At 43.6% G+C, this 16,369-nt stretch overlaps 1 protein-coding gene across 4 annotated transcripts in view; it reads left to right on the forward strand.

Moving 5' to 3' along the window:
* The first annotated feature begins 5,395 nt into the window (after positions 1-5,395).
* trim62.1 (tripartite motif containing 62, tandem duplicate 1) overlaps positions 5,396-16,369 on the forward strand; it is a 63,183-nt gene continuing 52,209 nt past the window's right edge. For all 4 annotated transcript variants that reach the window (XR_010958239.1, XM_067970615.1, XM_067970616.1 and 1 more), the window contains exon 1: positions 5,396-5,925. Coding sequence is in view for 3 of the 4 variants with exons in the window: in XM_067970615.1 (XP_067826716.1) it covers positions 5,521-5,925 (405 nt within the window). In the remaining variant the exon portion in view is untranslated. The remainder of the gene's footprint in view (positions 5,926-16,369) is intronic.

A 16,369-nucleotide genomic window follows, 5' to 3' on the forward strand; every position in this document is an offset into this window, starting at 1 on the left:
TCCTTTGTGGTGTGTATGGCTCAGTTCAACATTGGACAGTGTATTTGCCAACTGAGCAATCAGCGGAACGCCAATTTACTGGTTTAATCAAATTGCTAAGTTACTTGTGTGAAATTTTCTAGCCCCCATGGCACTGAAACAGGATTGCCTGGATGAAGGATATTCACAAAGGGACAAAGTATTAACACTAAAGTGAGATTGTAGAACACACAAGCCCTGGGGTTACTCAATCAGCACTCTTATCTATGCACTACATGGACAGATATGTTATCTCATGTGTCTCGAGAATAGGCCTCATCCATCAGCTCATTACAAAAAATGTGTTTTATTTATAAGCCATAAATCCTTAAAGGTATTCTACAGGATCTGATCATGTAATGAATTTATCTTAGAATGTTTGCCATTTAATCTCGGACCTAATAATTGAATCTGAACTCTTTGTTTAAACTCCAGCAATGAGTGACAGGTTGGAATCTAATTGAGGAGTTTAGATATATCAAATAATGGCACCTAGGAGAGAGTTACAGACTGTAATCTAAACTAGGCATTTCAATGGTTTATATGTAGAATAATGGATACCTAGGAGTGAGTTAGAGACCAGAATCTAATTGGGGAGGGGGCACGGGGTGGGGGGGGGGAGGTTTCAGATGGTTTATTTATAAAATAATGGATACTCAGGAGTGAATATGTCTGAAATCTAATTGAGGAGTTGTGATGGTTTATGTAAAAAATAAGAGATATTTGGAAGAGCAAGGGGTATCCATTATTCCCTACATAAACCAGCAGGGACCCATACAGGGTGCACTTTGAGCATCTCAGTCCAGTTTCTAGTGGCTACAGGTCTACAGCAAAAAAAAGGCCATAATTTGGCAAAAATTGATGCTAAACTCAAGTTCTTATTCAGCAACATTGCAAGAATGATTAGTGTGGAAATTGGTGCAGTGGGGTAGGGGGTTTCGGAAGATTGTTGAGGCAGACCTGAGGGGGCTTAATTTTACTTCCAGATTATGCAGTATTTGACTTGGGAATGTTACATATGAATATACGAAAAATGACAAACAGGAAAAGACCTATTGATCCATTCAACCTGTCTCATACAACTGTGATGTCTTGTGCCTCCCAATAAATACACTCCCCACCCCACACTCCCCCAATCATGTTTGATGGGTACTGTGAAGGAGCATTTCTTTGCTTCTAAACTGTATTAGCTTGAAAATGCTTGATGAGAGAAGAGTAGAGGGAACATTACTCTGCATCGAACTCACGTTGCACGTTGGAAATGCTTGATGAGACACTTTAGAAGGAGTTTTACCCTGTGCTATACCTGTCTTGATTGTTTGATGGAATGGTATTGGGGGGAGCTTTATTCTGCATCCAACCTACGCTATATCTGCTCTAAGTGTGCTTGATGGGACGATGTTCTATTTTGAATAATACAGCAATAGGTAGGATTGGGCAGAAAAGTCAAGAAGTGCTCCCCCACCCACCTCACACTTTACAAGGAGGACAATGAGGAGTTTTTTTAGGAAGGGGGAAGAGTTCATCCAAACTGAAATTTGGAATCACCATATATCAATCAATGAAATTACAATTGTTAGGTTAAGCCTTAAGCTTTCAGGAGGAAGGAAAGACTGAGGGACGTGAGGTGTTCTATAGTTTCTGGGTCCAGGGAAAGAATGAGTAAGAGATACTGCAAGAGTCTTAGTTGTAGATTTTTCCACATTGGCGCTACTGGCACATGCCAGGAGTGCATGTCAAGAAACTGCACACCACAGCCTGTGATTTTCCATCTATTAAAATTAATAGTCTGGAGATGTGCGGTGTCCTAATATGCATCGGGAGCGCTGGCGTGGAAATTCTCCCCCTTAATTTCAACATGGTGAGGTTGCAGAGTGAAGAGAATTTGAGTTGGACAATGCATTTGCAGCTAAAGATCCCGTAAATGTATTTCTGCGTCTAGCCCAAAGGGTACCAGCATTGCATGCACAATCAGAAGAGTTTCCATGTCCCCTGGACAAACATTACTGGGCACAAAAAGGAACACACTGGTAAAAAGGAAAATGCATATGCTCAAAATCTGAAATAAAACCAGAAAATAGTAGTAATGTATAGCAGATCAGTCAGCATCAGAGGCAGATCCTGTAATATTTTATCTGCTCCAATTTTCTTGCTCATCTTTCCTTGAAGGCACTGACTATTGCTGGGGTGCAGTACCACAGTGGCCAGGATGTTAAAGAAAGAGAAAACTTGCATTTATGTAGCATCTTTCATGACCTCAGGATGTCCCAAAGAACTTCACAGCCAATTAAATATTTTTGAAGTGTTACCGCTGTTGTAATGTAGGAAATGCACCAACCAATTTGCGCACAGCAAGCTCCCACAAATGGCAACGCGATAAATGACCAGATAATCTGTTTTAGTGATATTGGTTGAGGGATAAATATTGGCCAGTACACGGAGGATTCCTCTTCCTCGAATAGTGCCGTGGGATGTTTTACGTCCACCTAAAAGGCAGATAGTTTAACATCTCATCCAAAAGACGGCACCTCCGACAGTGCAGCATTCCCTCAGTATTGTACAGAAGTGCCAGCCTGGATTATATACTCAAATCTCTAGAGTGGGTCTTGAACCCACAATCTTCTGAGTCAGAGATGAGCGTGTTAGCACCGGGCCAAGGCCGATACCTAACCATTATTTGCCGATTTATCTTGTTTTCTCATCTAGTTGTTCCAACCTTGTTCCTTCATTTTCCTCAGCATCAAAAAAAAAGGTTTGGGGAGCAGGGTCTCTCCAACAATTTGCCCATTTGTCTCTGGTGAGTGTCTGGGTAACATTGAAGTGCCAGTATATGGTGGCTACTGGACCACTGGAAGCTTTCAATGACTAGTGACCACTGATTAATATTAACTATATAACTACCCCTGAGCGTAGAAAGCATCCTTTACAATTATAGGGGTACATCACAGCTGAGCTCTATCCTCTACTCAAACAATTCCCTCTAGAGTCAGTCATTAGTTGACAGGAATGGGAACCCTGGTCAACCTTTCCAATCCCTCGTCCAAGGACACTGAGGCCAATCACAGCACATTTTCTGCCACTCTGGCTGAAACCAGTTAACGCAGCACAGGCTAGGAATTGAACCAAGGACCTTCATTGTTTCTATGCCTCAGCTACTAATTGCCTTTAAAGATATAACTTGCATTTATATAGCACCTTTCACAACCTCAGGACATCCCAAAGTGCTTTACAGCCAATGGAGTACTTTCGAAGAGTAGTCACTGTTGTAATGTAGGAAACGTGGCAGCCAATTTGCACACAGCAAGGTCCCACAAACAGCAATGAGTTAATGACCAGATAATTTGTTTTAGTGATATTGGTTGAGGGATAATTATTGTCCAGGATACCAGGAAGAACTCCCGTGCTCTCTTTGAAATAGTGCCATGGGATCTTTTATGTCCCCCTGAGAGGGCAGACGGGGCCTCGGTTTAACATCTCACCTGAAAGACGACACCTCTGACAGTGCAGCACTCCCTCAGTACTGCACTGGAGTATCAGCCTAGATTTTGTGCTCACTCTGTGGAGTGGGACTATGAACTCACAACTTTCTGACACAGAGGCAGGGGTGCTACCATTGAGCCATGGCTGACACCAAGGTACAGCTTATTATCTGCTTTTATATATAGAAAAACATTAATCACTTTATAAGGCAGGAAATTCTGTTAGGCAAACTAATTAAGGTATACAGTTTGTAAAATGTGACTTTTAAATAAGAAGGATCATGCAGTCCCATAACAAAATCCCGTTGTCTAAACTTGTTCTCCTCTTGTGGATTATCAGCAGCGTCTCCACCCAGAAATTTAGGACGAGCCAATTTAAAGAGAATACAAGTCAGGTGAGTTAGTGATCAAACTTTATAGTGCTCTGGTCAGACTGCATGTTGAATACTGTGACCAGTTCTGATCATCAAGGAACAAGGGAGATATTCAAGTACTACGAAGTTGATCTCTACAGCCAGGCTCTGAGTTATAATGAAAGACTGAAAAAACTTGGGCTGTTCAGCCTAGAAAGGAAACTCCTGAGAGGATATATTGTAGATTGTTAAGGGAATGGAAAAAATAAATCCAGACTATTATCTAAAATTAAATTGCCAGAGTAGAATAAGGGGACACAGGTTCAAACTAGTAAAAGATACATTTAGAACTGGTATCAGGAAATTCTTCTTCAAACAAAGAACGAACAATCTGTTGTTCCCCCTTCCCCTTCCTTACCTTACTCGATTGTTTCCAGCTGTATGTTTTTAAATCTATTTTGATGGTATAAAAATCTTTAAATAAAAGTCAGGTCAGAAGTTGGGTGCTATAATTGGCCTCAGGGACACAGACTGGAACGTGCATATCAAACTAGAGCACGGTTGTGCTGAGCTATGATGCCCTCACAGTTGTAATTTTCATCCTTGTTTTCAAATCCATCTGTTGCCTCGCCCCTCCTTATCTCTGTGACCTCCTACAACCCTCCAAGATCTCTGCGCTCCTCCAATTCTGGCTTCTTGCGCATCCCTGATTTTAATCATTCCACCATTGGCGGCCGCGCATTCAGCTGCCTAGTTCCTAAGCTCTGGAATTCCCTCCCTAAACCTCACCACCTCTCTACCTCCTCCTTTTAAGATGCTTCTTAAAACCTACCTCTTTGGCCAAGCTTTTGGTCACCTGCACTAATTTCTCCTTATGTGGCTCCGTGTCAAATTTTGTTTGATCACGCTCCTGTGAAGGGCATTGGGATGTTGTACTACGTTAAAGGTGCTATATAAATGCAAGTTGTTGTATAGCAAGCCCCTACGCACTATCTAGGATCATCAGGAAGAATAGCCCTTTGGGCTAGGAAGCAGAGGCTGGCCGGCCCCTGTGGAGCTATACTCCAATAAGAGTCAACGGTCCCAAGAGACACGGGGAGAAAATTGGGGAAGAGTTTTTTTTAAAGGAAACCCTGTGTGTTGTTCTTAGGGCTTCCAATGGGGAGAGGACTCTAGTAATGTGGGGTCGAGTCTCCCACATATTCACAGCCTTTACGCGGACCCCGTTTAAAAATGTCTATTTTTCTTTTTGAAGTAGCGAATCCGATCGCAACATGAATGTAACACAATAACACAATCGAGGCGCAACCACTTCCTCGGGAAGGGGAACCCCACCAAAAAAAAATATTCACAGTTTCACCTTTAAGCAGATTTTAATCGGCTGGAAAGGATAATTTTATTTGGCCGGACAGAATTTACAATATGAGCAACAGATGTTGCAAGAGGATGTTCCGATGGTGCTAAGACTCAAGAGGTCTATGTTAGCTTCCCCTCTCTCTGTCTCAGGTGTCAGTTTGGTGCTTTCCGCAGGAACACTTCCTGGAATGAAATTGATCAGCAATAAGGGCGATCGCAGAGAGAAATTGACATAAGACCGGGACAGAGGGAGAGGAGATCATCATTTGCAGGCGGATCTGATCAACACGACGACCCACCACCCCTTAGCTCTTATGGCTTGCAGCCTTAAAGACGAGCTGCTGTGCTCTATCTGCCTGAGTATCTACCAGGATCCCGTGAGCTTTGGCTGCGAACATTATTTCTGTAGGAAGTGCATCACTGAACATTGGATCAGGCAGGATCACAGCACCAGGGACTGTCCCGAGTGCAGGAGGACCTTCAGGGACCCTCTGCTCTCCCCCAGCCTCAAGCTGTCTAATATCGTGGAGAGGTACAGCGCTTTCCCCTTGGACGCCATTCTACAAGCCCAAAGGAACTCCTTCCCCTGCAAAGACCATGACAAAGTCAAGCTGTTCTGCCTGAACGACAAATGCCTGGTGTGTTTCTTTTGCGATGAGCCTGCGCTGCACGAACAGCACCATGTCACCAACATAGAGGAGTCCTTTGAAGAAATCCAGGTAAATCTCGATACTGACTCCGTGTTTTTCTTAAAATTAAAAGAGCACTGCCTTAAAGGGACATTCTTCTTAAGGAAGGCCAATATGTTACATGCGAGTGATACAAATTACATGGTAAAAAAATATCACCTCATTGTACAATGTTTATTAATCAGAAATCCCGGCCAACCAAACTGTAGGGGTACTTTTTTAAAAGTCTGAGTTTGGTGGGTGAAAGTGGGAGTCTTTGCCCAGTCATCCCTGGTAATGTGATGCACTGAATTGGGGGCAAAAAGAACTCGACCATAATCCAAAGATATCTTGTGAGGCAAATGTTTTACAACTAGGTTTTTAAAAAAAAGTCTAACTGAGCATCATAGAATCCAGCTAACTCCATATTTAAAGAGGCAATGTCTTCATGAAAAGTATTTGTCAAACCTTCCTTCCCTTTTGGGGGGGGGGGGGGGGAGGGAGAAGAGGTGTGAATCAGGCCAGTTAAAATATGAAATGTCAGTAGCACCATGATCAGTTGACATTAAGCCACACTAAACCAACTTTGAGACATTTTTTTTTCATGAAGTGTGTTCCTTTTAAATGTTAGGAACAGTTTCTGGTTTGTTTTCTGTAGAATTCCTGACCACATTTTTCAGAATTAGGATCTTTACATTTAAAAAAAATTCTCCCTGCTCTCCAGAAGGCGCTGGTAACGTGCTGGGGTGCTGGTTGTGAGGGGAGGTGGAATCATCTTCTGGTACGTTGGCCTGGTGGCCATCTTTATGACTGTATCTAGATTGTGAGTATCAGGAAGCTATTTGAAGAGGTGGGGTGGGGGGCATCACAACTGAGCCTATACTTGTTCTCGTCTCACATCCGTATTCACGTATTTCCAGCAGGGATCACTGGATTCTGACTTTGAATGATTTTTCTTTCCCTATTCGAGGGATGCTGAGCTAATTGTGGCACCTCTGCTGCCACCCGGCTGAAAAGAAAGAAAGACTTGTTTGTGTATATAGTGCCTTTCACGACATTAGGACGTCCCAGAGCGCTTTACAGCCAATTAAGTGCTTTTTATTTTGAAGTTTAGTCACTGTTGTAATGTAGGAAATGTGGAAGCCAATTTGTGCATAGCAAGGTCCCACTAACAGCAATGTGATAATGACCAGATAATCTGTTTTTAGTTGTTGGTTGAGGGATAAATATTGGCCAGGACACTGGGGAGAACTACCCTGCTGTTCTTCGAACTAGTGCCACAGGATCTTCTACCTGAGTAGGCAGACGGGGCCTCGGTTCAACGTCTCATCCGAAAGACGGCACCTCCGACAGTGCAGCACTCCCTCAGTGTCAGCCAAGATTTTTGCTCAAGTCTCCGGAGTGGGACTTGAACTCACAACCTTCTGACTCAGAGGACACTAAGCCACGACTGACACATCAGCTAACTGAGCATAGACTGGGGATGGATGAAGCCTGGAAAGTTCTGAGCTTTCTGGCTCCGTTACACACTGCCTCTTTCCCCATTCACTCCCAGTTCCTGATCCTTTATTTTTTTTCCAGTTTAATTAATGAGCTGATGGATTGGTTATCAGCTGCCAATATTATCAGCTAATATATTTGCACTGATTCCATCGAAGTTGTTAATTCTCTGTAGATGCCATTGTGTGTCAGCGAGGTGGAATGTACTGCCTGTCAGTACCTGAACTGGATGGCACCAAAAAAAATCCAATGTAGAATTTCACTCCCCCATCATATTTCATTGCAAATATGAGCAAAGCATTATCAGATACCTTGGATTTACAAGATAATCAAACAAAGAATAGAATCGTACAGCACAGAAGGAGGCCATTCTGCTTGTGTTGGCACTTTGAAAGAGCTATCGAATTAGTCCCACTCCCCTGCTCTTTCCCCATAGCCCTGCAATTTTTTTCCTTTTCAAGTATTTATCCAATTCCCTTTTTTGAAAGTTACAAGTGAATTTGCTTCCACCACCCTTTCAGGCAGTGCATTCCAGATCATAACAACTCGCTGCATTAAAAAAAATTCTACTCGTCTCCCCCCTGGTTCTTTTGCCAATTATCTTAAATCTGTGTCCTCTGGTTACCAACCTTCCTGCCAATGGAAACCGTTTCTCGCTATCTGCTCTACAAAAACCCTTCATACTAGGGAAGAAAAGACCATCAGGCTCATCGATGCTTACCCTACCATTACACAGTGTAACCTTTGGCACCATTCCTCCCCAGTTTAGGTGGATGAGCTTCCTTCTTGTTCTGTATGATATCTAAAGTTTGTGATATGATGAGACCGGCCTACTTGCACACTGCAGAAAGGCTGAGTACAAGTGTCAGGAAATGTGGATACTAGTTCAGTTGGGAACACCAAAGTGCAGCTGAGCCATACAGACCAGGAAGGACCGAAGTTCGGTCTGTGCTCATTTAGCTGATCTCAGCTGGAGCAACAGTAAGGGGGTAGCAGCTCCAGCTCCAGATCACTGTCCAGTAACCTCTGTTGGACAGTTTGCCTATGTGGATGTTGGGCCAGGGCACTGGCTGTGATGCCCCCATCCTGCCCCCCCCCCCACCCCCCAGTGATCACCATTCACTGTCTAGAGTCATGTGGACAATATCGTTTGGGCAAAGTACCAGCTCAGTGCTGGTGGAACAGTAACCCAGCAAGTTTCAACACCTCTAGGAGAGGAGAACGGGGATAAAAGGAGAGAAAATTAGTACAAAAAAACTAGAACTCTACTTAGATCCATGTGTTCCAGAACACTACAAATTAAGACACTTTCTCTGGTTTAGCAGGTTGTTTCATACATTTTCTTTAAATAAAGGTCTACAGGAACAGTTTTGGGTTTATTACATTCCAGAAGAACTGCATGTTTTGAGGGCAGAATAGTGTTGGCATTTTGTTGTACCTGTCGGTCTGTGTGTGGATTGATTCCTGCTGTCAGTAGTACTGGAAGGTGCTCCTGTGTGACCTTCCTGATAACTCAGTCCTCTCTCCTTCAAGTCACCCTTTTTAAAAAAAAAAAATTCTAGATGTACTTTTACTGTCAGTACTTCACTGCTAGTTTAATGTCTTCTGCTACATTTATTTGGGATGGAGGTTGAAGATTCATAATTTCTCTGAGAGAGCCATAAACTGACACTTCTATTTGTTCTTTTTTAATTGCTCAACACTTGCAAAAAAAGTGCAACACAAAAACAATTGTGGCTTGCCCATCTATAGATAAGAAAAGAAAGACTTGCTGCCTTATCATGACTCTCGAACAGCTCAAAATGCTTTACATATGAAGTACTGTGCAGCTCAGTTGACTGTTTTGTAGGCAACACATAGTTGGAAGATTGTGGGCTCCAGCTCCACTCCAGGACTTGAGCACATAGTCTGGCTTACTGTGCCAAACTGAGGGAGTGTTAGATTGTTGGCGATCCGGTCCTTCGCATGAGACGTTAAACTGAGGCCATGTCTGTTTGTTAAAGTGAATGTTAAAGATCCACTAGCACTATTTGAAGAGCAGGGAGATTTTCCTGATGCCCTGGCCAACATTCCTCCCTCAACCAACATCACTGAAAACAGGTTAACTAATCATTTATTTTCATTGCTGTTAGTGGAATCTTGCTGTGCACTGCTGGGCTGTACAGGAAGGATAATGGAGACTGCATGGCTCATGACGACATGGAGCAACTTATTTAATTAAAATGGCTGAAAGTAATGAAAAAAGGCTTTTTGTGCTGATGCTTAATGGTGGAGGTTTTGATGCAGAATATGCTGAGGCTGCCCTGCCAAAACTCTGCAGGGAGGCAACAGGATCTGGATGAAGCAGAGGTAGGTGTGTGCGTGTGTACACTTGTTTGCTCAGCAACTTTGCCTCTAATTATTTATTTCCAATTTTCTCTGCTCCTCTCCTGAAGGTACTGACTCTTGCTTGGGTACTGTTCCACAGGCACCCACAGCCCTTTGTTACCTCAGCCAGATGGCCATATGTGAACCGTGGCAATGAATGTTGACTATTCAACTGTGTAGGGCACCACAGCCAAGCACGATCCTGTTCTCACCAAAAGACCACATAGTCTTATTTTCTAGCAGTGAGAGCCCTGGCTGCCAACATGAATGTGTTGCTTCTCTGCACAGCGATGAGATTGAGGGATATGGGGGGACATGAGTAAAGAAAGAACTTGCATAGCACCTTGTCACACACTTCGTCGATGGGCTACTTTTGAAGTACAGTCACTTTTGTTATGTAGGCAAATGTAGCAGCCAATTTGTTCACAAACTACCCAAAACAAGAGATGAACAAATGATTAGTTAACCTGTGTTTTGGTGGTGGTTGAGGGACGAATGTTGGCCAGGACATTGGGAGAACTCCCTGATCTGGTTCATAAGAGTCTTTTACATCCACCCGAACAGGCAGATTGGACCTCAGTTTAATGTCTCATCCGAAAGATGGGACGTCTGACGATGCAACACTCCCTCAGTACTGAAGTGTCAGCCTAAGCCATGCGTTCAAGTCCGTAGCAGGAGTTGATCTCTGAAAATGGGAGCAGTGTGTTAAGCCTAATGCCCTATTTCTACTCTGGAACATTCTTATGTTTTTTCTGGTGAAAATGGCTTTTTTTAATGTAACGTCTTTGTTATATAAATTAAAATTGAATTGCAAAACCCAGCTGCGATGCTGAGAACAACTGCCACTGTCTGTTATCATATTTTCTAAAGAATGTGCTTTAGAAAAAAACAGTAATTAAAATTGAGCGAGCCAGCTGCCATCCATAAACTACGAGAGTGCAGCTTGAATGATATAATGGCTTCTTTGCGACCCAGCGATTAAATTAGGGCCTTGTCTCCAGCACTCAGGCAGACATTCCCCAGTGTGTTCTGTGTCAGACACAGTGCTCCTAGTATTAAATTACTAAATGAGAAGCATTCACCAGTATGGAAGAATGACTAAACGAATTGCTGTTAAAATATTATTTTGTGAAGGGAGTGTTTGGTTCTGTTGGTTTTTTTTCCCTCCCCTTCCTTTCCTGATGGCGCATGCTCGTGATGGGGGTACAGGTTCATGGGTGAGAAGCGCTCTCTGGTACCTTGCCCACGTGGCCATTCTTCATGCATGAGTCTAGACGGTGGGTGTTGGCAGGCTATTGGTAGTGTGAGGAATTGCGGCCCAGCCTGATCACGTGCTCATCCAATATTTTCAGCACATTTTACAGCGGAGAAGGTTTCATTGGTCCAGGAGTCATGGCAGAAGGAAAAGGCAGGTAGATTATAACTCTTGTCCTTTCAAATCGTGGTTGTATCTGGAGAGAGCATTTTGAGCTGTATAGTACTAGGGTGTAGTACTGGTGAATATGGGTCTGATACTGGTGGCAGGAACAACTTGAGGTGATGAATTAAGAATATTATACAAGTGGCTGAAGTGTGATGTTTTCCTATAGAATATTGGTACCAACATAATAAATAGCTCCAGTGATGAGATTGATTCATCATTAATTGTAAGTCATGGTGGTGCGGGTAGATTGTATGGTGAGAAAAGAATCAAGGTACCAATTATAAATTAGGATTCCGTCATTGTGACCTTACGAAACCCATCCTGCTAGAAACCCCAAAATAACTCCGGTGTGTGTCTTTATTTTTGAAGTGTGGTTGGCCTGATCAGCATGCAATCAATCATTAATTTTAAAATACATTAAAACACATGTAGAAGCCTACATACTACATAAAGGAAATGCCTAAGTACATAATGCGTACAATCATGTTCAGCATGTATAGTTAATCAGGTGTTGAAAGGTTCAACATGAAACTGCTCTTAATAGGACAATGAGCTTTGATTTTTTTTTGTCTTTCTCTCTGACCGCCCAGAAAATGTTCAATTTTTACTTTAAAAATGGTGCATTCTGGTTATACTTTAATCTTGAAAACAAAAAAACAATTATAAAAATCTGAGTGGCATTTGGATTTTCAGTACAGCATCACTTCCCCAAAAGTTATCTCTCTGTCACTCCCCCACATTGAACCCCCTCACTCCAGTTTACAGACATGCTCCTCCTCCAGCTCATGCTGCATGAAAAGGCTATTCTTCATGTCTGATCCTAGATAGTGAACGTCAGCAGGCTATTCTGTCATAAAGAGTATCACAGCCGAGCCCAATCCTGTTCTCACCCAGTGTCCACATCTGTGCGCTTTCCAGCAATAAAAAAACCCCGGCTGATTTGTTCCCTCCTTAGTTCAGAGGGCTGAGGCCAATTATAATGCTCAACCATTCTCTTGGCTGAGATCAGATAATCCTGTACAGACTGAGAATCAGACCTGAGACCTTCAGATCTGTAGGAGCACATTGGGCAGTGCCTTTAACCAGTAAGTTTTGGAAGAGTTAGTTATAACCTTGCTTGTGTTGAGCTTCTTGTAACTTTCTCCCTGGCCTTGGCCTGCAGTAATCAATCAAATCCCTTGGTTTGTAGTCATTATAATGGATTCAGATGATCAATAGCCTGGCCTCTATGAATATTGCCAACTCCAGCTATAAACTTTTAGTCACTTCTGTGCATCAGGGAAGAAGTTTTGATGTTGCATCAGCTATCTTCCCTGTGCCATTTTCCTGCTCATTAAGTTGATCAGTTTGGCGTGAAGAGCACGCTGCTTTTATTGGACGGTGTTTGAAGTAGGGGGAGGGGGGAATTCATCCTTTATCAGCTTTAAGTTGAATGGCTTAATTAAATTTTCTTCTGCTGAAAGCACACAGAAAGGAAGATTTATCCCAATTGCCATCGTGTGCTATTTTTTTTGGCAAATCAAGTGGGCCAACCACAATCTACAATCAAAAATGAAGACCCTTAATTGCTTCAGGGCTGTTGCATTAATCAACAGTATTTTCTTTTGCACTGTATCATAGTAGGTACTGTACAAGAGGAGGCCATTCAGCCCATCGTGCCTGTGCCGGCTCTTTGAAAGAGCTGTCCAATTAATCCCATTCCCTTGCTCTTTCCACATAGCCCTGCAAATTTTTTCCCTTCAAGTATCGATCTAATTCGCTTTTGTCGGCAAACGGCAATACCGCTGAGGTACTTCAAACGGCCACACGTAAATTGAAGCAGAGTTGAGCAGGCTCTTTGATGCTGACGGCATTTTGGTGGATTAAAAAGCTGATGTCAGAAGCGGGATTCAGACCGCCGCCCCTAGAAAGGGACCAGAATTGACCTACCTTTGGTAAGGTAAGGATTAGCTGTCCTCGAGTCTGGCGCCTTAGACCACTCCACCATCCTGACAACCAGGCCGCGCAACGCTCCAAAAGTGACCTCCCACATCTGTACATTTACTTAGCTGCCTCGCACTGATTCCTCCTACGCAAACACAAAACACACACCATTCACTCTTCTTGCGTGGCTTATCAGGCAGTGCCAGTCATGAAGTTCACCAGCCCTACAGTGAAACCAATATTTATACACCCATTCCTCACAACAACTCGCATTTTACAACCTAAAGCTTAGGATCGTCCTCTCCTACATTTCTGCTTTCTCAACTTGACAAAACACAAGCAGTACAGCTGCATTCAAATCCCACTTCTGCATTAAAATGTTTTTAAAAATCTGGAATTAAAATACTAGTATCAGTAATGGTGGCCATGAAACTACCAGATTGTTGTAAAAACCCATCTAATTCACTAATGTCCTTTTAGGGAAGGAAACCTCTGAAATGGCCTAGCAAGCCACTCAGTTGTAAAATCTCCCTTAAAAAATGTCATCATAAGAATAAAACTGGACGGAGCACCCGGCATCGGACCACTAGGCACCGGACACAACAAAGGTAAACCAAGCCCAGTCGACCCTTCAAAGTCCTCCTCACTAACATCTGGGGACTTGTGCCAAAATTGGGAGAGCTGTCCCACAGATTAGTCAAGCAACAGCCTGACATAGCCATACTCACAGAATCATACCTTTCAGCCAACGTCCCAGACTCTTCCATCACCGTCCCTAGGTGTCCTGTCCCACCGGCAGGACAGACCGACCAGAGGTGGCGGTACAGTGATATACAGTCAGGAGGAAGTGGCCCTGGGAGTCCTTAACATTGACTCTGGACCCCATGAAATCTCATGGCATCAGGTCAAACATGGGCAAGGAAACCTCCTGCTGATTACCACCTACCGCCCTCCCTCAGCTGATGAATCAGTCCTCCTCCATGTTGAACACCACTTGGAGGAAGCACTGAGGGTAGCAAGGGCACAGAATGTACCCTGGGTGGGGGACTTCAATGTCTATCACCAAGAGTGGCTCGGTAGCACCACTACTGACCGAGCTGGCCGAGTCCTGAAGGACATAACTGCCAGACTGGGCCTGCGGCAGGTGGTGAGCGAACCAACACGAGGGAAAAACTTACTTGACCTCGTCCTCACCAATCTACCTGTCGCAAATGCATCTGTCCATGACAGTATTGGTAGGAGTGACCACCGCATAGTCCTCGTGGAGACAAAGTCTCGTCTTCGCATTGAGGATACCATCCAATGTGTTGTGTGGCACTATCACCATAGAATCATAGAATCATAGAAGTTACAACATGGAAACAGGCCCTTCGGCTCAACATGTCCATGTCGCCCAGTTTATACCACTAAGCTAGTCCCAATTGCCTGCACTTGGCCCATATCCCTCTATACCCATCTTACCCATGTAACTGTCCAAATGCTTTTTAAAAGACAAAATTGTACCCGCCTCTACTACTGCCTCTGGCAGCTCGTTCCAGACACTCACCACCCTTTGAGTGAAAAAATTGCCCCTCTGGACCCTTTTGTATCTCTCCCCTCTCACCTTAAATCTGTGCCCCCTCGTTATAGACTCCCCTACCTTTGGGAAAAGATTTTGACTATCGACCTTATCTATGCCCCTCATTATTTTATAGACTTCTATAAGATCACCCCTTAACCTCCTACTCTCCAGGGAAAAAAGTCCCAGTCTGTCTAACCTCTCCCTGTAAGTCAAACCATCAAGTCCCGGTAGCATCCTAGTAAATCTTTTCTGCACTCTTTCTAGTTTAATAATATCCTTTCTATAATAGGGTGACCAGAACTGTACACAGTACTCCAAGTGTGGCCTCACCAATGCCCTGTACAACTTCAACAAGACATCCCAACTCCTGCATTCAATGTTCTGACCAATGAAACCAAGCATGCTGAATGCCTTCTTCACCACCCTATCCACCTGTGACTCCACTTTCAAGGAGCTATGAATCTGTACTCCCAGATCTCTTTGTTCTATAACTCTCCCCAACGCCCTACCATTAACGGAGTAGGTCCTGGCCCGATTCGATCTACCAAAATGCATCACCTCACATTTATCTAAATTAAACTCCATTGGCCCACTGGCCCAATTTATCAAGATCCCGTTGCAATCCCAGATAACCTTCTTCACTGTCCACAATGCCACCAATCTTGGTGTCATCTGCAAACTTACTAACCATGCCTCCTAAATTCTCATCCAAATCATTAATATAAATAACAAATAACAGCGGACCCAGCACCGATCCCTGAGGCACACCGCTGGACACAGGCATCCAGTTTGAAAAACAACCCTCTACAACCACCCTCTGTCTTCTGTCGTCAAGCCAATTTTGTATCCAATTGGCTACCTCACCTTGGATCCCATGAGATTTAACCTTATGTAACAACCTACCATGCGGTACCTTGTCAAATGCTTTGCTGAAGTCCATGTCGACCACGTCTACTGCACAGCCCTCATCTATCTTCTTGCTTACCCCTTCAAAAAACTCAATCAAATTCGTGAGACATGATTTTCCTCTCACAAAACCATGCTGACTGTTCCTAATTAGTCCCTGCCTCTCCAAATGCCTGTAGATCCTGTCCCTCAGAATACCCTCTAACAACTTTCCCACTACAGATGTCAGGCTCACTGGTCTGTAGTTCCCAGGCTTTTCCCTGCCGCCCTTCTTAAACAAAGGCACAACATTTGCTACCCTCCAATCTTCAGGCACCTCACCTGTAGCGGTGGATGATTCAAATATCTCTGCTAGGGGACCCGCAATTTCCTCCCTAACCTCCCATAACGTCCTGGGATACATTTCATCAGGTCCCGGAGATTTATCTACCTTGATGCGCGTTAAGACTTCCAACACCTCCCTCTCTGTAATATGTACACTCCTCAAGACATCACTATTTATTTCCCCAAGTTCCCTAACATCCATGCCTTTCTCAACCGTAAATACCGATGTGAAATATTCATTCAGGATCTCACCCATCTCTTGTGGTTCCGCACATAGATGACCTTGTTGATCCTTAAGAGGCCCTACTCTCTCCCTAGTTACCCTTTTGCCCTTTATGTATTTATGAATCTATCCCATGCTAAATGGGATAGATTCAGAACAGATCTAGCAGCTCAAAACTAGGCATCCATGAGGTGCTGTGGGCCATCAGCAGCAGCAGAATTGTATTCCAGCACAATCTGTAACCTCATGGCCCAGCATATTCCTCACT

This window comes from Heptranchias perlo, chromosome 32, assembly GCF_035084215.1.
Source record: "Heptranchias perlo isolate sHepPer1 chromosome 32, sHepPer1.hap1, whole genome shotgun sequence".
In the NCBI taxonomy this organism is placed as follows: domain Eukaryota; kingdom Metazoa; phylum Chordata; class Chondrichthyes; order Hexanchiformes; family Hexanchidae; genus Heptranchias; species Heptranchias perlo.